The following is a 23242-nucleotide window of genomic DNA, read 5'->3' as shown; positions in this document are numbered from 1 at the left end:
AGGTAATTTCAGAAAACTATCCAGAATATTAGTGGAGTCATAAGTTGTGCTTGCAGTGGGGGAGGGCACTCATCGAATGCACCAGTGGGATAAATCCAGTTAAAAAATGTTGTTAACCTTATCAAGATTGACTAATGCAATCAAGTTGGGAGGGTTCTGAAACCTTTATTTAAATTGAGTCTTATTCTTGACCCCTCCCTTTTTGGTTTGCTTATAAAAACCAGCAATCACATCTCTTCCAGTGTTCTTCGGAGCCACGTAGAGTGAAGGCCTAGAGAGTTTTCAGGTTCCAGACCCTGCCTTCTCTTCTGAAAGGTAATTTCTGATATATATATATATATATATATATGTATGTATGTATATATATATGTATGTATATATATAATATATATTTTGATTGTATATTATTGTGATACTTTACAGAGCAGTGACTTGCATGGGCTAAAGAAACTTAATAGAAAAGAGTTGTTTGTTATTCCTACTGTAGTGCATTCAGACTTGTTCAGAGGGCTGTCCCTGTTTCCTTCTCAAATGTCCTTTGTAGTTTGCAGATGCTGGCAGGTTTGCCTAACTTTTTCATGTTCTTTTCCTGCTAAGTCCTCACTGCAGTTTTTCAGGTTTTCCTGCTCTGAACACTGAATTCTTTTAAGTCCCATATCTATGTTGGCTCTGTTTCAGCTCCAGGGATTTACATACAGTTTCCAAATAGTTTTTCTATCATAGTTCCACAGTAAAATAAATGCTTGTGAAATAAGAAGATCATACTGCATTCTGTTCTTCTAATTAAGGCTAAGTCTCAAAAGATGATTCCAATAAGTGTCAAACACAGCAAGTCAGAAGTTTATTTTTCTTTTTTTTTTTGGTTTTGTTATGTTACTAGATCTGAGCATGCTGTGACTGGCAGGATCTTGATAGAAAATCAGATGTTAGCTAAACGGAGAGGCCTGATATCACTAGGATTAAATCAGAGATAATGGTGTGATTTTATAAGCGCATACTAGGAAGTATGTCTTAAGGAGGAGGGCCTGTTTGGATAATTGTGAAAAATGAGGTGTAGCTGATGTCTGCTGCATGAAAACGAGGTGAAGTGGGGCTTTTCCGCCCTTTCCCCAAGTAACATGTGCAGAGCTTTTCTTTTGCTTCCATTCTTTGTTTTTGTTGCTGGCGTCTAGTAGCACCTGACTCCTTTAGAGATGGTCTAACCAGGGAGTGATGGCGAAGCTGGATTTCTTGTGGGTGGAGCTAAGCGTAGGAAGACCAACGTTCGATTTTCAGTTTTCACTTTGTGCAATATGAGTTCTTAGCTTTTATTACAAAACCAAATGTTTCCAGCGTTTTCCTGTTACTTTTGGAGTTTCCATATTTTAATTGTTTGAACTCTACATGCTTTCCAAATAAACGTTAAGTATGAGTCTCACATTCTAAGGGAAGAGTGTGTCTCCGGGAAGCCCTCCCGGGCGAATTCAGATCCTTCTATGTCCTTCTGAAAACACAGTATGTATTTGCAACCCAGCAGTCAGTCACTGGCAGAATTTTGAAACGATTTCCCAGTGTTGTTGGCACATCTCCAGGACGAGGTTCTTTGTAATTCTTTGCTCAAACATAAGGAGGATCACATATAAATAAAACTCTTAGCAGATAGATCAGTGAATACAATCATCTTTCAATTTTTAAAAGCTACGACATAATAAGGTACTTTTTTTTTTTTTAAGGGAGGCGGCGAAACTAACATCATGATGCTATAACGTGAACAAAGTGGTAGCTTTGGAGGGCACAGGGGAAAAAAAAAGCACAACCTTTTATGCTCAGAAAATAATTCAGTAGCAACAAGGTCTGAGAGCCAGGAATCTCCTTGTTCTTACTGAAACGATTATTTGTCAAAATATTTGATTGTCTCCTTATTCCTCCTGAAAAGTTTGGACTTTTCTTTTTCTTCGATTTTGACACTAGAATTTTTAACTATCAGCGCTATTGTGTTTACAGCATTCAAGGTCTCAGAGTTCAAAGGTTATCCATTAACATGTAGAATAAGGCTACATTTAAGGCCCAACCTGGTTCTACTTGTTCATAGTTTCTTTGTTGTGTAGCAAGGCGCATAGTCATTTGTTTTCATAAAGTTAAATGAAGTTTCTTGTTTATGAAGAGTGTTTTTGGCTGTGTTTTAAAATGTGACAATAAGACTAAAAAATATATTTTAAAGAAAGGTGTTCATCTTTTGTGAGAAAAGGAATCCTACTACTGAGTGATCAGTATCAGTGGATTTGAGTGAAAAAAAAATTTACCCAATTTAGTTTTTTAGTGCTGGCCTAAGAATCTACTTCTGGCACTGCTAATTAATTAAGTGTGAGTAAGTAATTGATTCACTTCCTTTTTAAAAAAGACTAACCAGACCATATGTGAGGTTAGTAGTTATATATAAAATGACAGCAAAACATGACACTTGGCAAATTTTTCCCCTTTGCTGAGCTGTCTTCTCAAATTCCTTTTCCTATTTATTAAGGACTGCATTGCTCACCAGCTCCGGATCGTTTCTGTAGTGCATTCTTTTGATTTAGGAAACAATATATTTTAAATGCTTTTCTTGATGTGTTTTAAAGTTTTTTCACTTTGGATGTGCCGAAGGCCAGTACAAAAATAAATACTTGGCTATTTTGTTGGTAGCGACTTGCATAGATCCCTTTCACATTGGCATTTTGGGGCAGAAAAATTGGGGATGTGCTTGTTTTATGTATGGTTCCTCCTTGAGGCTTCCTTAAAATGGGGGAATATCACAGGCCTCAGGAATCAGAACCTTTTTTTGTCCTTTTTTTCAGCAAGAAAAAAAAAAAACAGTTGGGAAACGCTTTAAATGAGTTGGGCGTGGGGGGAAGGGGGAAAGGGTAGTTCTTTTTTTTTTTTTTTTTTTGTCCCCACTTTTTTTGTCCTCGGTTTCCTCCAAATGGGTTTCTATCAAAACCAAGTAGATTCTTGGAACCTGGGCTAAGTTTAGAAATCTCAAGTTAGAATAGCGCAAGCCCAGCCATTTCAGGGAAAAAAAAAAAAACCAGAACAATTAAATAGCTTTCTGAAGATACTCATTTAAAAACTGTTTATCTTCTCGACCTTCCTTACGCTTGAAGAAAATCTGAGGTGTTTTTGGCTCACAGCTGCCTTCTAACTCGCGCGCAATAGCGTAAGGTTTTTGTTTGTAATTCGGGGTGACCCAGGGGTTCGGACCGCGGGCCCCTCCCCTCGCCCGGGCACACCTTGAAGAGGGGGCGGCGGGGATGGGGGCCCGGGTCTGCGCCTGCGCACACCCTCGCGGCCCCCCGCCTCCTGGAGTACCTGTCACGGCTACGGCCGCGGCGCGCGCCCGCCACGTTAAGCCGGATGGCGGGAGGAGGGGTGCGGGACGGGGGGCGCGGGGAGGGGGGCACGGCGCGCGCGTGCGCGGGAGTCGCCGGGCGAGACCTGGGAGTGCGCGCGCTCGCCCCTCGCTCGTGTCCCGGAGGCGGAGTCTGCGGCGGTGGGCGGAGCGGGGGCGCGCCTGCGCTGGTCACGTGGGCGTCGGGGCGGGGTCGGGGCGGGGTCGGGCGGCCGGTGAAGGCAGGGGGCGGGGCGTCTCCGAGCGGCGGGGCCGAGGGAGGGCGCAACAGCTGCTCCCTGAACACTTTCTGACCCAACAGTCCCCCAGCGCCGGACGCGCCGCGCCCCGGCGGCTCTAGGGACCCCCCGCGCCTGCACTGTTCCCGCGCGGACGAGTAGGGGGCGCCCGCGCCTTTGCCCCCTGTGCGCACCCCCGCCCCGCTCACCTTAGCCCCGCGCCCGAGGTGAGCCCGGCCCCCAAATCCTCCGGGCGGGGGCGGGGGTGGGGGTGGGGACGCTCATTTTTTAGGGGGTCTTGGAGGCGCGAAGCCCCGAGGCGCTCTGGGGGATGGCTGCGCCCCTCGCTCGGAGCTCCCCGTGTCTTTTGGGGGGCCGGGTGCGGGCGCGGAATCCGGGAGGTGTCCGCACAAAAGGCCGATAGAAACTCCGCGACGCCTCCCTCCCTCCCTCCCTCCGCCCTCCCCGCCCCCTCCTCTCGCGCCCGCTCCTCCTCATTCAAACCCGGCCGGCCCCAGTGGTGTCAGCTCAGTCCCGGCCGCCGCTGCGCGAGGAAATGGCCGAGGAGCCGGAGCCGCAGGTAAAGGGGGCGCGCCCCCCGCCCGCGCCAGCCGGGGCGCCCTCCTGGCCCTGCGGAGGCTCCCGCGCCGCCCGGCTCTCGTTGTCTTGTCCCCCTCAGGATGACCCCAGTCCCCCGTCTGCGCTTTCTCTCCGCTCCTCTAGGGCGCCCCCTCCCCAGCCGGCTCCAGCTTTTCCGCCCGCGGGAAGGTGCGGGCGACCAGGGCTGTATCCGCGCTTGGCCGTCACACTCACGCCGCACGATTCAGAAGGGCTCGGGGTGCGGGGTCCCTTGAATCTCCGCCCCGAGCGGGGGTCCGGGAACCCGGGGGCTGCGGGGGTGGGCGGTGGGGGGCTGTTCCGAAAAGTTGGGTCGCCTCGCTGGGCGGGTCTCCCATTTTGCCCACTCGGCCTCGGGGCGCGAGTGGAAGGTGGACGTCCGCGCGGGGTCCCCCGCGATGGCCTGGGAGGGGCCGGGGCAATTTGGAAACGGCCAAAACAATGCGTCCGGACGGGCATCCCCCGCAAACAATGGCAGGGATGGTCCACAAGGGCCGGGCGGAGGGCGCGTCTAAAGGGCCGCGGGAGGGGCTGGGCCTGGCCGCGGACCCCGACGCGCGCCCGGGTGACCCCCTTGGGTGCTCAAAAATCCGTCCCCAAGACTTCCGGGGCTCTTGCTCATCCCTGAGCGCAGGGCTGCGTTTCCTGGATGTGTGCGATAAGGTGGTTTTTTTTCTCTCTCTTTTAATTTTGAAGATATTTATTTTAAAGTCTTAATGTCCTCTAAACTCTTAATGTCTTTACAACTCAATTCTAGTGGGACACCCAGAGCCAGCTAGAAGCCGAACTGGGATCTCTAAAGGGCAGGAAGGATTGAAATGCTAGCCCAAAAGTGCTGCTTGTTTTTTTTTTTTTTTTTTTTTTTTTTAAATGGAAGTTTCTGCCAGGAGTTGCCGAGTGGTGAAACCGCTCAGTTTCAGATGCACAGCCCTCTTCTTTCTTGATTTGGCCCCGATTGCGAGCGGGACGGGATGGTGGAGGGGAGGAGGGCGCTGCTGGGGGCCCGGGAGGCTGGATTTGGGGCTACCTGGGCGGTCCCGACCGAGGGGCAAGACGCGGCACGCGGGGCGCGCAGCTGGAACCTGGGTCTCGCGGTTTTGGGAAGACGTTAAGGCCCGGGTTGAAACCCACATTTTAGGATTCTGGGTAGGGCCACCGACGACGGGAAGAAGCATTCTTGGGCGGGTGGGGTGGGGGTGGGGTGAGCAGGCGGGGAGTTTTCCGCCAGGTTTAGTTACAGGAGCAAGAAAAGGACACTTCTGGGACCCTGGCATCCTGGCCACACTGGGAACCCCAGAAACTTTTTTCTCTTTTTCTTTTTTTCCTCCCAAGAAAAGGATAGTCATTTCAGGGTTTAAGGCTTTGGGATATTGTTCCACTTCGAAATTCCTTGAGCCTCAGTTTATCTTCCTGAATTAGCCTAGGGGCTTGAAGCGTTGAACATTCCTAAACACGGAGGAATGGCGGTTGCAGCGGTCCATTGGCCAGTTTGGGGGTCCTGTGTTATTGGCCGCTGTGTGTCCCACAGCGTAGGTAGGTTTCCTAGTTTTCTAGATCGTTTGGAAGCATTAAGCTGTATGTTTTAAGAAGCCTAGGTCTGATTTAGTTCAGGTTGATTCAATTACGTCTTCATCGCTTTTGAGTTGGTTGAATGACTTGACATGAGATTAAGCTCAACAAAAGAAAAAGCGAGGTAGCAACAGCTGCCGTCCAGGCCTGGCCACTAGGTAGGGGTCTTAGGAGGACTTTTACCTTCTCTTTTGTATATGTCAAGAAGGACGTTTACAATGTCCTTATTTTACTGTACTGCTTTCCCCTGAAGTGGATGTTGTTTCTTGCTTGATATCAAGCGAGACTTAAAAATGCTAAGTTTTATGATACTTAGAGAGTGAGTAATAGATGCAGTTTCTAAAAGCCTTTACGTGTCTGCAGTGACAAGTGCAGAGGAATAACCTCATTGCTTTTTGTCTGAGAATATAACAGGCAAGCCACTAGTTTGTGCTTGCTTAGTTAATGAGTGCTAAAAACTTTTAAGGTGTGTCCTTAATGGTAGATAACTTTTTTCCTTCTGAGAAGTCATATTTATTTTAGATACTGTTTTGTTCAGTGTTCTAGAGACTAATAGTGTTTCGTTTTGTTTTGTTTTTCTTAATCCTGATGTTGCTGCCATTTTTAATCAGTTATATAAGGATTAACTTCAGGAGGCAACGACTTAAAATTCAATTGTCAGTTACAACTCAGATTTATAATTTATTTTAATTGTTAGAATGGGATTAATAAATCTGTTTGGGATTTTTAATTATTTGGTGTGATTTGGAAAGCTAGTCTTTTAGAATTCTGTCTTTATTTGCCTACAGAAGGAGGAAGTAGAGGACAAGATATGACTTTCTTGGTGAAGGACACATACTTTGCTTTAGTGTCCCACTTCTTTCAGTCCTTTTGTCTTCACAACACCTTCCTAACGCTTTGCAGTTTGACCTTTGCTGTTTTTTAATAACTTGTGAGATCGAAGTTTAGCAATTGTGTGTTGGGTTCGTGTTCCCTTTCACTTCTTACCCCAAAAAAGGAACTAATACACCACTTAGAAAAAACTTGTAGAAAACTTTTCTCCCCTTTACCCTGAGGAATCTATTTTGGTAACAGCTCAACATTTTTTTCCAGGTAGTAGGGGAGGAAGGAGGAGCAGTGAAGGTTTTGACTTTGACTGCCTTTACTTTTAAGGTGGGGGTAGATTTGCATTTTCTTTGTAAGCCTCCATTTTTGGCAGGAAAACTTCAGGGGAGAAATAGGAGCCCCTAATCCCCTTCCAGTGGACTTGTTTTGGAGGAAATCTGAAAATAAGACTTAATCATCAAGTCACTTATAAACTGATGAAATAATTAAGGAATATAATGGCCTGGCAATGACTAAGTCCTTCTATCTCCTCATTGCAGATAAATGCTAATCACTTTTTTCTCTCTTAACAACATTTATTATGAAATGGCATGTTTTCGCCACAGCAGGGTAGCCATTTCCCAACCCTGGAGGACTCTTAATTCTGAGATGCCTGATTAGAGCCTCAGGGGTCCCAAAAGATGTGCTGTTTTCCCACTTTATAAAATGACTTTCTTTTCTCACAGTTGTCACAAACATGATATTGGTGAATAAGAACTTTGGAGTAGTTATAATGACTCTTGACTGCCTAAAAGATGCCACTTTAAAAAAGGAGCTACTTTTATCTGACTCTTATTTGAAAGTAAATGACTGGACCCTTTTTATGTTTTATATGAAGCTTAGTTTCCATTTGCTTAAAAAAAAATTCAAATTGCTCCATCTCCTGTATGCCCATATGGCCTGTATGTTACAGATTTTGAGGTTGCTGGGTGTGATTTGTTTTAAATGGTTCATTCCTAATTTCCCATTTCGTTTTAATCGCTGAGCAGAATGTTTAATGAATAAATTGGGAAAGTGAAGCTGAAGTACTGAGCAATGGCTATTTTCAAGCTTTAGAATTAGAAAGTAAGAATGAAAAAGGTGAGACAGTTAAATAAACTGAGCATTCCACTAGTAAAATAAATGTAATAAGATTTTTAAATCCAGTTACTACAGTTGAAATATAGAGAATAGTTTTCAGATTTTTGGGATATTAAAAAGTAAAAACCTGAAAGGTATTTACAGAACAGCTACCAAAATGGAATTAAAGGAATCCCAATCTTGTTAAATATTGTAAAGAGTGAAGGATTTGGTTACAGCATGTAAATTAAACTTGAGACAATGGAGGGGTGTCTTGATCAGCACACCTCATCTCCAGATTTTGGGGGGGAGGGGCGTTAGCTAGTTTACATGCACGTGGAAGAAAGAATGTATTACACACAGACGGCAGGAAATTTTCTTAAATTCGGGTGAAGGAAGCCTGATTATTGAATATCACTTAATGGCCTCATTTTAGGGGCAGTATAAAAACTTCTCTGAACTACAGTTTTTAGAGTAAGGTGAACTGAATTATTTTTCTGCAGCCAGTAATACAGTTAGACAAAGTTGCAGTGGTATCTGGGGCAAAGGTTTTTGAATTTAGACCACGAGGGCAGATAGAAATCTGACTTTAAGGAAGTGGAAGAACAGGGACCATTCTTTCCTAAAATCTGCAGCTCACGACATAGTCAATTCTTGTGCACATCTATCTTCCAGATAAATAGGGGGGAAGCCCCCACTAGCCAGCTGCCACCACATATTACCCTTTTATATTTAACGTTGGAATGCTTTCCATTTGAACATTTGTTGACTGACTGTTTTGAACATCTCCATTACTTCCTGCCCAGGGTATCAGCATAACTGAGTTACTGGAAATTTGGGGACAGTTTGGTAATTTTAAGATAAAGTTGAGAAATAAAATTACTAAACCTGAAAAGACAGCTGAATAAGTTTTATGAGAGTGAGTTTGATTCCTTACTTAGCTTTGTTCTTATTAAGCTTCACAAAAGCTGTTTCTGACCTCCACATGCCTGTACTTCCTATAGAAAAGCTACCCTAGACTAGGAAGCTAGGTTTTTAACGGGTTCGTGTAGTGTTTTTATATTGGTATTCCATTATTTTCTGGTGTGTCTGGAAACCTTTGGAATTTAAAATGTAGTTAAATGGACTGGAAATGTAGACTCTAGACATTTCTTGAATCAGCATTAGGAGTAATACTCTTACTTTTCCTACCCATATCAAATAAGGATAACTGAAAGCAACTCAGTTAAACCAGAAGAATTGTTTTTCTTTCTTTTGTAATCAATATAGGGTTTTTTTTTTCAGTTTATAAATCTACTGAACAGTGATTGTATTATTAGTTAAAAGGAGACTTTTTCCCCTTGATTTTGAAAGCAAACAGGTGACTGCGAAGAGCCAGATACACAACTTTAGTATGTAGTCAACAAAAGAAACGAAGGGGAATATTTAAATCTTACAGAAGAAAGACCTTATGCCTTAAAAGGCATTGCCTAAGTTTGTATTTGACTAGGTTAGTTGAATTGGGTTTAATTCAGAGCGCTCATTGGAAAAAGTGGCGTAGTGTGTAGTGTAGCGGTTTAGTAATAGGCGTAGTTATTTGTGTATACAGATGTGTGTATATACATGTACACACACATACACGTTCAGCGCTTTCACTGCAGAGAGTTAAAGAGTGCAGGTAAAGACAGAATGGGTTAACAAACTTTATTAATTTGCTGAAATCTCTTTTTTTGGTGCAGTTAGGCTGTCAAATTTTTACAAATACTTAAGGTTGTGCTGGTTAAGTAGTAGTGATAGGAGAAACTGATAGCAATGCTTAATCTTGTTTAATTAACATTTTTAAAACTTCACTTTTCTTATAACTCTTTTTTTCAGATCAGGATGTTTTTAAAAACCACTTTGCAGATTACAGTATCTGTTAATATTGAAACTAAAACTAGTATGTTATACTTTAAGTTCTTATTAAGGTCCCTTAACTGCCCTTAACTGATTTAGGATGAATCAGGCAGTTTCTAGTTAATGACACTCAAATATGCTATATGATTATATTTTTATAGTACTTTGGTCTCTAATCCTATTTAAAACAGGTAATTTCTGAACAATTGCAGCAAAATGAAATTATTTCCTTTAAGAGCTTCCCAGGTTGAAGAGTTTAGGTTGTAACCTTAAATATAAACTTTGAATATTCCAATCTTTTTCTTTTGCTTAATTTGTAAGCATCTTTCCACAGCTATATTAGGAAAGTGGGATTGACCATTTAGCCTCATGGGTGTGACTGTAGTAATTTCCTTGAAATAGTATTGAAGGATTTAGAGGATTAAAAATAAAATTAAAATTAAAAAAAAAAACCCCGTAGCTTTTTGATTGCTATGCAGTTTTCTCCACTTGTCAGATTAAGAAAAAATACTGTGTGTAAAATACAGAGGAAAAACTTTTAGAAAAAGTGTAAACTTCTAACCAGATCTTGGAGATAATTTTGTGGTTTTCAGGGTACAGATGCATTGGCCAGGGAATAGCAATTTAAGTTGAATGCTTTAATAACTACTTATTTGGACACTTTAGTAACTAGGAAAAAGTAGCTTTGTTAGGAGTATGACAAATTGCTTGTATATAAATATTTGTGTTTTTGAGGACTTTGAATACCTCCTTGCTTCATATTATGGTAGATACATATTCCATATCAACAATGTAAGAATACCTGCTAAACTGAAACAAAGAGGCTGTGCTGTTTCTAAAAGTTAACAGTTTGAGTACATCTGGATGTAAAGGAAAATAATCCCAAATTACAGTGATTGTCAGCAAAGTGGCTGTTGTACCTAAATAGTTGTACTTAAGCACAGTTATTGTACTTTTTATTAAGCACTGTATATATAATGTGTCGTATTTGCTATTTCAGAATCTGCAGGTAATGGTAGAATTCATGGTAGCTTTAGTCACAGATGAGTGTGTAATTAGTGACCCAAAGAAAGAACAGCACACTTAAGATTTCAGGCCCTTCTAGCAATATGGTTCCTACTGGATTTCAAAGATTATGTTGTGGTAAATTTTAAAAGTATCTACTTAAATAATTCCAGTATAAATTAAACTCCAGTATTCTCTCAAAATATGGCTACATTGAATAACCACTTGCCTTAGGGGTTGGGGGTATAGGAGTGAAGGTTGAGTTCTGTTGTTTGCCTGATTAAAATGTTTTTAAACATTGGAAAAAAATTTTGTGAAGTACTTTTCAGTGAGCTTAGTGTGTTCCTAATGCTCACTTTCTTGCAAACTAAAAGCGTTTAGATTGTACTGTTGGGTTATAATATCCTCTCTTCCCCTCCAGTTCTTTGCCGAGAAAGACGATTTCCTCTATCAGCAATGCCATCAGGTTACTGCTGACTTCTGTGTGCAGGAGTGTGGAGAGATGGGGGCTTCTGGGAAGGGTTGTGTTTGTGCACACGCCCATTCAATTGGAATGGTGATTTGCTGTTGGTAGATTAGAATTTCTGTTTTACTGTATTCTGTTATTAACGTCTTTATTGTTACAACCACTTTAACGATTACTGATTAGCAAATTGGTTTTAAGCGATGTAAACCTAAAGTATTATTCATTGTTTTAGAGTTTAAGGAAGTGTTTTGTCTCCTTACGTTACAGTTTCTAAGTCAAGAGCTGAAGGCATTTGCTGTCAGATACCCCTAGGATGCCCAGTATTTTTGTTTTGGGGGGTGTTAAGGGGCGTGAGTATAAATCCAAATGTGCAGGGTTTTGTTTGCTTGTGCTGACCAACTTTATGGTGTGATTAAATATGATTTTTTTATTACACTCTTGAAGTTGTAGAATGGCAATTAGATGGCAGCCACTGATAGCCTTGTAGAAGTTTTGAGGAACATGCAAGTTAATTTTAGTTTCTGATCAGTTATGATTAGTGACTCCAGCCAAACATGTGCATACTGATTCTACACGTGTGCTAATTCCATGGCGTTTATTCAAACCAGCTGTGTGTTGAGTGCCTAACCCTGTGACAGGCACCTTGTTCCAGGCATTGGGGACAGCAGTGGACAAGGCAGCAGAGTCTTTCTGTCCTGAGGTGTTACTTTTAGAAAAAGACAGTTACAGGCAAACAGGATGGTTTTAGATCTGGACAGAAGTTTTCAGAGGAAGTCATCCTTGAGCTGTGACAATGCTTTGAGGGGTAGGGTGGGCTGGGCAGTGGCACCTTTGGGGTGCCTAAGGATTGCTGTGACCCTGGGAGCCTAGGACAGTTGGGCACAATTGACTATCAGAGTCTGTCTCAGATGCTTCCCTGGAGAAAGAATTGCTGCTGTTTTGCCAGGAGGGTTTCCCTCCCCATCTGATTATAAAAGAAGGCCCCTTGGCCTAGAATGCCTGCCCTCATCTCCAGCTCTCCCATGCTGTTCACCGTCTCAGGCAGAATGGAAGCTTCCTCTCTCCTAAGATCGCTTCCCACTGAAACCCAGCAGTGAAATAATCCTAGAACGTTTAGTGTGGAGAGTGATGGTAACTTCTTTAACCCAGATAATTGAGAACTGGAATCAAAACATCTTCTATTGATACATCTTTTCAGTAACTAAGTTATGCTGTTTCACTGCATGGGAAATAATAGGGTTGCACTGACATCATATTTCTTCTTCTTCTTTTTTTTTTTTTTTTTTGAGACAAAATCTTGCTCTGTTGCCTAGGCTGGAGTGCAGTGGTGTGATCTTGGCTCACTGTAACCTCCACCTCCTGTGTTCAAGTGATTCCTGAGTAGCTGGGATTACAGGTGTGTACCACCATGCCTGGCTGATTTTTGTATTTTTAGCAGGTACGGGATTTCGCCATGTTGGCCAGGCTGGTCTCCAACTCCTGACCTCAAGTGATCCACTCATCTGGGCCTTCCAAAGTATTCAGATTACAGGCGTGAGCCCCATGCCCTGCCTCACATCTTATTTCTAATCCTGAGACTGAGTGTAGAGCTGGTGTCCTTTTTTGGAAAGCATATCAATAGAGAAGTGGAGTTCCCCAAAATTACAGTTTCACCTATTAGTCAAGTTTCTAAAATACAGTAATAATGTTGAGAACTGACATAGAAGACTAACTTGGATTTTTTTCTTTTAATTCTTACCTGAGAAGGGACTAACTTTGATTTTGCTAAATAAGAACATTAAAAAAAAACCCAAAAAACTTCTATTGCCACTTTTTAAAAAAATTAGTGCATTTCAGCATCTAAAAGTAGGAAGGACCTCAAATAAACGAGTCTTTGTTCTTGGCCAGGGAAAGCAGTGTTGTCAGAGTGTGATAACTTTTTCTGAGAGATGTACTGTTATTTAGTTAAAACATTGCCTGAGATGCTGGCATTCAGTAAATAGTTGTTGAATAAGCAAATTAAACTTAGATTTCTTTGTATAGAAACCTAAGTTGTTAATCTCATGTCCAGATATCACTTAACATTCTGATTAGCAGAGTAATTGAATATTCTTTTCAATGTCATCTATTCCCAGAACCACAGAATATTGGAACTGTAAAGGCCATCCTGTAGTTTAACCAACTGCATTAAATGATAGAAAGATGTGGTATGTGGCAGTGACAACTTTAAGGTTGTGACAGCCAGACTAGAACTCGGATGTCTGGAGTGTTGTATCGCACCAGGCTGGTCACCAGCCCATGTGTTGAGCCTCCATTGTGATTGCAGCAAAGTAAAGACTTGAGTACATTTTTTCTTTTACCCTAATCCTTGATCTGCAGTCTTACTTAGAAAAGCATAATGTTAAAGATCTAGTTTATTCAAAACTAAAGATGAGTACGAGAATTTCTGTTTCAGAGTGTAAAGGAGGAGGAGATGTTTCCTTGGCTTCTCTGAGCCTGCAGGCCCTCCTTGCTCTTTAAGGAAGTAGAGGGAGGGAAGAACGTATGGTTTTGTTTTTTATGGTTACTTTGCTGGGAGTAGTTTGTATGCCTTTCGGTTTTCTTTAGTGGAATTAACTGACTTAAGTTTGAAATAGTTGGGACTATTTAGAAACAGTGCCTATCCAGTGTTTGCCATAAAGGTAGAGGGTCTTGGCTTTAGAAGTTAATTCTTCTACAGGAGTGAAAAATAGCTTCTAAACCAGAAGCAGCAGAGCTAAATAATTTACCACCTGGCCAGTGCCTGATGTGAAAGGTAGATTAAAAAACGAGAGGACCCCTTTGCTGATGAGAGACTAAGCCATGTTGAGACGGCCCTGTTGAGGATTTTATGTTGAATCCATACCTTCACAAAGGAGTTTTGTGTATGTCTTTCCCTGCTTGTTGTTTGGACTAGGAAGCCCCACCCAGTGCTTGTTGAAGGCAGAAAGTTGTTGAAAGCAAGCGGGGATTTGAACAGTGGATTGAGGTTTCGAATATCCAGTGAACCGAAATATATCAGGGTTCCCCTGGCCAAGATGAGTGGCCATTCTGAGGTGTTTCGTATTTTTCGAGTGGGAGTTTTAGGAAAAGTTCCTGTATTTTTGTGCTTATTTTGTTGTTCTCTGTATGCGCACTCTCTGAGGGTGTGTTTGGGCACTGAGATTTCTTGGTTGCAGATTTGCTTGTTTATAAAACAAATTTTAAATGGTTTTATATAAAACAAATTTTAAGTGGTTTTATATATACTGGATTTAAAATTTTTTAAAGCATTTGAATTTTTTCATCTGAAGTTTCACAATTCTTACAGTCTTTAGATTTAGGGAGGCTTTTGATGGCATCCACGTGTGCATTTTGGTGGCATTTTAAAATGTATTTAGCTGAATTTAACAATTTCTGACCTAAAAGTTGACATTTTAAAGTCAGTAAAGCACTGTTTTAAACTGGATTTTAACTGGATGAAATTCTGACTTAGTAAGTGTACTGTCTAGATAGAATGCCAGTGATTTAATTAACAAGCGTGTTTAACAGGATGCCCTATATATTAGTTAAAAGTGAAGCAATTGAATTAGGTACCTTCTCTGCTGCATGGAAAAGACCACATGACTCATCCACACCAGCCTTCTCTTTGCTCTGCGTGTAGCTAACCGTTTCTGTTTTTTTTCCTCTAGGGTTTGGAAATCCCTTGTCTCCAGGTTGCTGGGATTGACTTCTTGCTCAATTGAAGCACTCATTCAATGGAGACAAAGAGAAGTAATGTTTTGTGCTGATTCATATTTGAATCAAAGCACTGGGGAGTCTGTATGCCTTGTTTGTGGAAAGAACCAGTGACACCACCAGCAAGCTTCCTAAAAGTTCTGAAGTTATAGGACTATACACTTTCTTTTGAACTTCTTTAATAAATATTTGCTCTACTTCTGAAGCCCAGGGCTGTTGGAGGGGTTGAGTGACAAGTCTTACAAGTGGCCTTATTCCAACTCCAGAGATTCCCCAACGGAACTTTGAGATTATCTTATATGCAATCGAAAGTGACAGGAAACATGCCAACTCAATCCCTCTTGATGTACATGGATGGGCCAGAAGTGATTGGCAGCTCTCTTGGCAGCCAAATGGAGATGGATGATGCCTTGTCAATGAAAGGGGCCGCTGTTGTTCCATTCAGAGCGACGCAAGAAAAAAATGTCATCCAAATAGAGGGGTACATGGCCTTGGATTGCATGTTCTGCAGCCAGACCTTCACACATTCAGAAGACCTTAATAAACATGTCTTAATGCAGCACCGGCCCACCCTTTGTGAACCAGCCGTTCTTCGGGTTGAAGCAGAGTATCTTAGTCCTCTTGATAAAAGTCAAGTGCCGGCAGAACCTCCCAAGGAAAAGAATTGCAAGGAAAATGAAGAATTCAGCTGTGATGTGTGCGGGCAGACATTCAGAGTCGCTTTTGATGTTGAGATGCACATGAGGACACACAAGGATTCTTTCACTTATGGGTGTAGCATGTGTGGCAGAAGATTCAAGGAGCCTTGGTTTCTTAAAAACCACATGCGGACACACAACGGCAAATCGGGGGCCAGGAGCAAACTGCAACAAGGCTTGGAGAGTCCAGCAACCATCAACGAGGTCGTCCAGGTCCACGTGACCGAGAGCATCTCCTATCCTTACAAAATCTGCATGGTTTGTGGCTTCCTATTTCCAAATAAAGCAACTCTAATTGAGCACAACAAGGTGCACAGCAAAAAACCTGCTTCCGGTCCCAGCAGCACACAGACTGACTCTCCACCAGAGGGAATGCCACCTTCGAGGGAAGAGTTCCTGCAGTTTTTAAACTTAAGACCAAAGTCTCGCCCCGTAACTGGGAAGAAGCTCGTCAGCTGCGTACCTCAGCTTGATCCGTTCACCACCTTCCAGGCCTGGCAGCTGGCTACCAAGGGAAAAGTGGCCGTTTGCCAAGAAGAAGTGAAGGAATCGGGGCAGGAAGGAAGCACCGACAATGACGACTCGAGTTCCGAAAAGGAGCTTGGAGAAATTTGGGGCGCGAACAAGAGCAACTCAGAAGGTTCTGGAAAGGCCAAAACAAGTAAGGGTGGTTGTACAGGCCTCTCACAAGATAAAGAGAAGTGTAGACCCTCCCACGGGGAGGCGCCTTCTGTGGATGCGGATTCCAAGATACACAGTAGCAAAGAGAAGCCCACCCACTGCTCCGAGTGTGGCAAAGCTTTCAGAACCTACCACCAGCTGGTCTTGCACTCCAGGGTCCACAAGAAGGACCGGAGGGCTGGTGCCGACTCGCCCACCATGTCCGTGGACGGGAGGCAGCCCGGGACGTGCTCTCCTGACCTTGCCACCCCGCTGGATGAAAATGGAGCCATGGATCGAGGGGAAGGTGGTTCTGAAGATGGATCTGAGGATGGGCTTCCCGAAGGAATCCATCTGGGTAAGCTGCACCGTCTCTGCCCCATGCTGTTCCTCTTGTGTCTGTCTGTCTGTCTTTCCCTCTGTTCCCATCTCCAGACAACGCTGGCCGGGAGTGGGTCTGGATTGCCAGAGCCAAGTCCAGGTTCTTTGTGGTATCACTCTGTGTAAGTCATTTTACATCTCAGGGCCTTAATTTTCTCATTTCTGTAATAACAGGGTTGAGTTAAAAGGTCTTCTTGTTCTGAAAATCCTTTTTTTTTTTTTAAGGTTTTGCTCACAATAAAACACATTTTTTTTTTTTTTTTTTAAAATAACCTGTGCATCCAGCCCCAAAGCAGTGCTTCTCAGCTGGGGTGATTTTGCTCCCAGTCAGTATCTGGCAATGTCTGGAGGCATTTTGATTGTCATACTGTGTGTGTGGGTGCGTGCACGTGCGCGTGGGTGCCTGCTGGCCTACAGTGGGCAGAGGCCAGGGACACTGCTCAATATGCCACAGTGTACAGGGCAGCCCCATCATCAAAGAATTATCTGGTCCCAAATGTCAGTAGTTTCAGCATTGAGAGACTCTGGCCTTCACATAAGTTTTCCTGGCATTCCTGATCTTATCTGTGGTGAATATCTGGCAGTCATAAAAAGTACTGGGAGTGATGATCAACTAGAGCAGCAATATTATTTGGGCAGCAATTTGGTGCTGTCCGGAACCCTGTCCTTTCTGTCTGGCAAGCTAGTGTCCATTAATAGGTACCCTAGGAACCCAAATGATGTCACAAAATACAAGGAATATGAGTACACCAAAGACACAAGAAAGCTCGTTTGCTCAGCACAGTTTTCACTGTACTAATGGCATTTATAGAAACACAAGGTGATCACTGAAGGCATGCTCGTTTGCTCAGCACAGTTTTCACTGTACTAATGGCATTTATAGAAACACAAGGTGATCACTGAAGGCATGCTCACATAATATTCCTGAGCCCAGGTGGGTGTTATCTGGGTCAGAGGAGTTAGGCCCATCCTCACTGTAGCCAGAGCTTCTCCTCTCAGAGTTTAATATTTTGTTTGAATAGAGGATCCTGCTGCTTAAAACAGTTGAAAAAGACCCTTGATGGGTCGGCCGTAATTGACAGATGAATGATCAGAACCTGAATTGGTCTTAGGGAAGCATTTATGTATGTATGTATGTATTTTTTTTTCCTTCCTTCCCTCCCTCCTTCCTTCCTTCCTCCCTCCCTCCCTCTTTTCTTTTTCCTTTTCTTTTTCTTTTTTCTACTTTTTCTACTGAGTCTTGCTCTGTCGCACAGGCTGGAGTGCAATGGTGAAGTCTCAGCTCGCTGCAACCTCTGCCTCCCAGGTTCAAGTGATTCTCTTGCCTCAGCCTCCTGAGTAGCTGGGATTACAGACCCCTGACACCAGGCCTGGTTAATTTTTGTATTTTTGGTAGAGACGGGGTTTCACCACGTTGGTCAGGCTGGTCTCAAACTCTGAGCTGATGATCCACCTGCCTCGGCCTCCCAAAGTGCTGGGATTACAGGCGTGAGCCACCAGGCCTGGCCAGGGAAGCATTTATGGAAGTGATCCTCCGTTAAAACACACACTTCCTTTTCCTCCTCTCAGTGTAACTTGACTGTGTGTTTGAAGCCTTTGGAGAACTGTGTGTGTGAGACCCATGAGGAATTTGCCCACACAGTTGATTGGACTCTTCCTTCACCCGCTCTTCAGCCAGTGCCAGTTCCTTTTCTTCTGATCATGTGATTGACATGAGAAGTGTAGTTTGTGTATCAAATCTTTAGAATGTTTTTGAGTTTTCTGGGACACAGGAAACTGGCACTTAGCCATACTACAAATACAAATCTTCAGTTTTCAGCAATCTAGAAAACACGTTATCATGTCTTAATGGCATCATGAAAAGAGGCTTTAAACACAGAATCCAGTTAGCTAAGTGGTTTCTACTTATGTCAGTACTGTTGAGGGCACCATGAGATGCCCCAGTGCCCTGAAATAAAAGGCTGGTTACTGGTGGGTGTGTGGAAAACAGGGCTAGATCATCAGGCGGGACAGAATACGGGGCTGTGGGTGGGAGCACCAGAGCTTGGCACTGAGTTCTGGTTCTACCACTGTATTGTTTTGTGACCAATTATGAGTTGCTTAACCTTTCTTTGCCATGATTTCCCGGTTTGTAAAATGGTTCATTGACCCTTGACTTCCATCTCCCAAGGATCATTTCAACAGCTTATTTGTAAAAAGATCACAGTCCTTTAATAAACGTAACTGTAAAGTCAGAGGTGATGCTTGAGAGAGCAGGAACCAGGTAGATGTGGAAATGTCATGTCCTTTCTTCTAAAGAAAAGGCATTTCAGAGCTTTTTGGCTATGATGCAACATATCATAAATCCTGACACATAGTAGGAAGGTGGAAATTGCAACATCATACAGACTCAGTTATAAACCCAGCGAGTTTGAGTATGATTGTAAGAAAAAAAAGCTGGGCATTCTGTTTTTGGGGAATTGATTTTCCTAAACTTATATTATCTGGTAGTCTAGATGTATCATATTGTACCATCAACCTGGCTTTTTGAAGATTTAAGGGAGATCAAATAAATTTTTTAAAAAAGTCTTTATTTAGACACTTTTTTAGATCAAGAGCTTGTCTCTGTCTTACAGGTAGATAGTGATATGGTCTACTATTTATTTAATAAATAAAGGGGACATTTATTTAAAGCTTAATCATGTCTTTGGGGGGTGGCATTTTCACGGCAGCCCCTCTGTCTTTTGGAGGGCCGGTGTGTGTGATTAAAAAGTCAAACACACAGTCCTCCTTTGATTAGAGTCCCCAGTGGACCTTACTGATCCCATGAGACATATTGTCCTGATTGTCCCACAGAGACTGAAGCCAAACACTGTGTCATTTGGGGACAGATTTTGATTTGTCGGATATGTTTTGCCCACATGAGTGTCTGTGGACAATACAGCCTGCTTTCCAAAACTTTGCTAAAATTTGACAAACTTTCCTAGGTGTTTGCCCAATGCCAAACTTTTTTTTCTGTTGGAGATTAAGTTGTGCTTGCTGCCCTCTAGTGGTCACTTGTTGAATCTTACCTTAAACAGCTTATTTTTCCCCTGGTGGTTGGGAAGTAGATGGACGGGGTGTAATTGGCTCATTTTTCTAAATTACCTGTTCTGAAGAAGAAGGTTTTTCCCGACAGTATGTACATCCGCCTTCAGTTTACCAGATCCTGCCTGCTCAGAGAACTGAGAGAACCGGAAGCTGCCCGGTCAATTCAGTCTATTAAATGATCTTTTTATGATTAAGGCAAACAAGTGAATCTTGAATAGCGTCCTCTGCTAACCCAGAAAAAAAAAATCACATTATAACACTTTAAAACTTCAAACAACTTCAAAACAGCGTTTGGTGTGTGTCTAGCCTTTTTGTTCTACCCCATAGTATATAAATTCTTTTCATGCTTTCCAAAAATGTTTATATCAAGAATATTTAAGTCAGCATTCCTTATTTATGTACTTCAGCTACCTTCTTATATACATATTTTTGTTTCTCCTTTAAGATAAAAATGATGATGGAGGAAAAATAAAGCATCTTACATCTTCAAGAGAGTGTAGTTATTGTGGAAAGTTTTTCCGTTCAAATTATTACCTCAATATTCATCTCAGAACGCATACAGGTAAAGAACTTTTATTTTTTTTACCATGTACTAGTCAAAAAAATGATGTTAATCTGATTTTTTTGTTGTTTGTTCAGATACTCTGCTAGATCTCTGGAATAGCTTAATAAATACATAGCATGTTCATTGCAGCAGTTATTTTGTTTTTTTTGAAACAATCTCGCTTCTGTTGCCCAGGCTGGATTGCAGTGGCACAGTGTGGCTCACTGCAGCCTCCGCCTCAGCCTCCCGAGTAGCTGGGATTATAGGCATGTGCCACCATGCCTGGCTAATTTTTTTGTAATTTTAGTAGAGATGGGTTTTACCGTGTTAGCCAGGATGGTCTCAATCTCCCGACTTCGTGATCTGCCTGACTCAGTCTCCCAAAGTGCTGGGATTACAGGCGTGAGCCACAGCACCCAGCCCTGATTTTTATTCTTGTAGGCTATTGTTATGTTGAACATGCCTTGAGCCCTTGTTCTTGTTTTGAAGTTCATTTCTTTCTTCCTTTTTTTTTTCTTTTTGAAGGGCCAGTAGCCTATTGAGAGCCTCAGGGGCTGACAGCTTTCCAGGCTGAAGGCCTCTTTTTTGTTTTTTGAGTCTTGCTCTGTCACCCAGGCTAGAGTACAGTGGTGCAATCTTGACTCACTGCAACCTCTGCCTTTCCAGTTCAAGCAATCCTGCCTCAGCCTCCCCAGTAGCTGGTATTACAGGCGCCTGCCACCACACCCTGCCAATTTCTGTATTTTTAGTAGAGATGGGCTTTCACCATGTTGTCCAGTCTGGGTTTGAACTCCTGACCTCAAGTGATCTGCCCACCTTGGCCTCCCAAAGTACTGGGATTATAGATGTGAGCCACTGTGCCCGGCCTAAAACCTACAATATTTTTAAATGCTGCGTCTGCGGTCTTTATGATTTAGAATGAAATGAGAATCTACTTAGTAGTCTTTAGACTGTGAAAGGAGCTATGACATCATGGTGTCAGAGGCTGCGTAGATTTGAAATTTCATCTCTTTCACTTACTAGCTGTGCACCCTTAGGCAAGTTCTTTAACCTTTTTGTGCTTTTAGTTTTCTTAGCTGTGAAAGTAGAATAATACTTACTTCCCTAGGAAGATTAAATAAGTGTTGCTGTTGATTTTTCTATTGAAGATAGGTATTCAGTTTCAAATATTTAAGCCATGAGAAATCCCGTGATGGTAGAGAAGGCAAAAGGAAGAGAGAAGCCCCTGTTTTCTCAATAAATATACGTGGTCTATTTTAATGCTTCTGTACACTTCTATAGTAATAGAGCCATTTCTTGCTTTAGGTGAAAAACCATACAAATGTGAATTTTGTGACTACGCTGCAGCCCAGAAGACATCTCTGAGGTATCACTTAGAGAGACACCACAAGGAAAAACAAGCCGATGTTGCCACTGAAGCCAAGAGCGATGGGAAAAATCAGGACACTGAAGATGCACTATTAACCGCCGACAGTGCGCAAACCAAAAATTTGAAAAGATTTTTCGATGGTGCCAAAGATGTTCCAGGCAGTCCACCTGCAAAGCAGCTGAAGGAGACGCCTTCGGCTTTCCTGGGCAGCGCTGTCCTCTCACCAGCACACAAAGATACTCAGGATTTCCATAAAAACGCAGCTGATGACAGTGCTGATAAAGTGAATAAAAACCCTACCCCTGCTTACCTGGACCTGTTAAGAAAGAGATCAGCAGTTGAACCTCAGGCAAATAACCTCTGCAGAAGCCAGGTGGAGGCTACTACTCCTCCGGATGGCAGTGCCACCCGTAACCTTGACCTTAGCCCCAAAGAGAAGCCAGTGGAGGGCGCAGCTGATGGCAGACACAGGCCAAGTGTGGATTGTCATGAAAAACCTTTAAACTTATCCCTGGGGGCACTTCACAATTGCCCGGCAATTTCTTTGAGTAAAAGTTTAATTCCAAGTATCACCTGTCCATTTTGTACCTTCAAGACATTTTATCCAGAAGTTTTAATGATGCACCAGAGACTGGAACATAAATACAATCCTGACGTTCATAAAAACTGTCGAAACAAGTCCTTGCTCAGAAGTCGGCGCACCGGATGCCCGCCAGCGCTGCTGGGGAAAGACGTGCCTCCCCTGTCTAGTTTCTGTAAACCCAAGCCCAAGTCTGCTATCCCAGCGCAGTCCAAATCCCTGCCATCTGCGAAGGGGAAGCAGAGCCCCCCTGGGCCCGGCAAGGCCCCTCCGACTTCAGGGACAGACTCTAGCACTTTAGCCCCAAGTAACCTGAAGTCCCACAGGCCACAGCAGAATGTTGGGGGCCTCGGAGCCACCGCCAGACAACAGCAGTCTGAGCTGTTTCCTAAAACCAGCGTTTCCCCTGCACCGGAGAAGACGAAAAGACCCGAGACAAAGTTGAAACCCCTCGCGGTAGCTCCTTCTCAGCCTGCCCTTGGCGGCGGCGGCATCAATGGTTCCATCGACTACCCTCCCAAGAACGAGAGCCCGTGGGCACCTGCAGGGAGAGACTATTTCTGTAATCGGAGTGCCAGCAACACTGCCGCTGACTTCAGCGAGCCCCTTCCAAAAAGACTGAAGTCCACCGTGGTTGCCCTTGACGTCGACCACCAGCCTGGAGCCAATTACAGAAGAGGCTGTGACCTTCCCAAGTACCACCTGGTCAGAGGCATCACGTCACTGTTGCCGCAGGATTGCGTGTACCCGTCGCCGGCGCTGCCCCCCAAACCCAGGTTCCTGAGCTCCAGTGAGGTCGAGTCTACAAATGTGCTGACTGTTCAGAAGCCTTATGGTGGCTCCGGGCCGCTCTACACCTGCGGACCTGCTAGTAGTCCAGCCTCCAGCTCGATGTTAGAAGGTATTGCATGAAGGGTGTCGTGTTTAAACGGCACTGATGCTGACAGTGACTAATACCTTTTTTTTTTTAGGAGACAGAGTCTCACTCTGTTGCCCAGGCTGGAGTGCAGTGGTGCAATCTCGGCTCACTACAACCTCCGCCTCCTGCATTCAATTCTCGTGCTTCAGCCTCCCAGGTAGCTGGGACTACTTGGTCCCAGCGTGGTGTGCACCACCATGCTCGGTGGTTTCGTATTTTTAGTAGAGACGGGGTTTCACCATATTGGCCAGGCTGATCTCAAACTCCAGA

The 23242-nt window shown here is 43.5% G+C and overlaps 1 protein-coding gene across 3 annotated transcripts in view; it reads left to right on the top strand.

Annotated features, from left to right (window-relative positions):
- The first annotated feature begins 239 nt into the window (after positions 1-239).
- ZNF217 (zinc finger protein 217) overlaps positions 240-23242 on the top strand; it is a 29089-nt gene continuing 6086 nt past the window's right edge. For 2 of the 3 annotated variants that reach the window (XM_064382537.1, XM_021669116.2), the window contains exons 1-4: positions 240-315; positions 14707-16468; positions 20006-20122; positions 21410-22954. In XM_064382537.1, coding sequence (XP_064238607.1) covers positions 15052-16468; positions 20006-20122; positions 21410-22954 — 3079 coding nt within the window. In that variant the 5' untranslated portion in view covers positions 240-315; positions 14707-15051. Of the gene's footprint in view, positions 316-4118; positions 4163-14706; positions 16469-20005; positions 20123-21409; positions 22955-23242 lie in introns of those variants that run through there. The other variant, XM_064382538.1, reaches the window with a different exon arrangement.

Source organism: Aotus nancymaae, unplaced genomic scaffold, assembly GCF_030222135.1.
Source record: "Aotus nancymaae isolate 86718 unplaced genomic scaffold, 86718_ANA_hifiasm-v0.15.2.pri h1tg000029l, whole genome shotgun sequence".
Taxonomy (NCBI): Eukaryota; Metazoa; Chordata; class Mammalia; order Primates; family Aotidae; genus Aotus; species Aotus nancymaae.
This window is presented reverse-complemented; position numbering and strand designations above follow the sequence as displayed.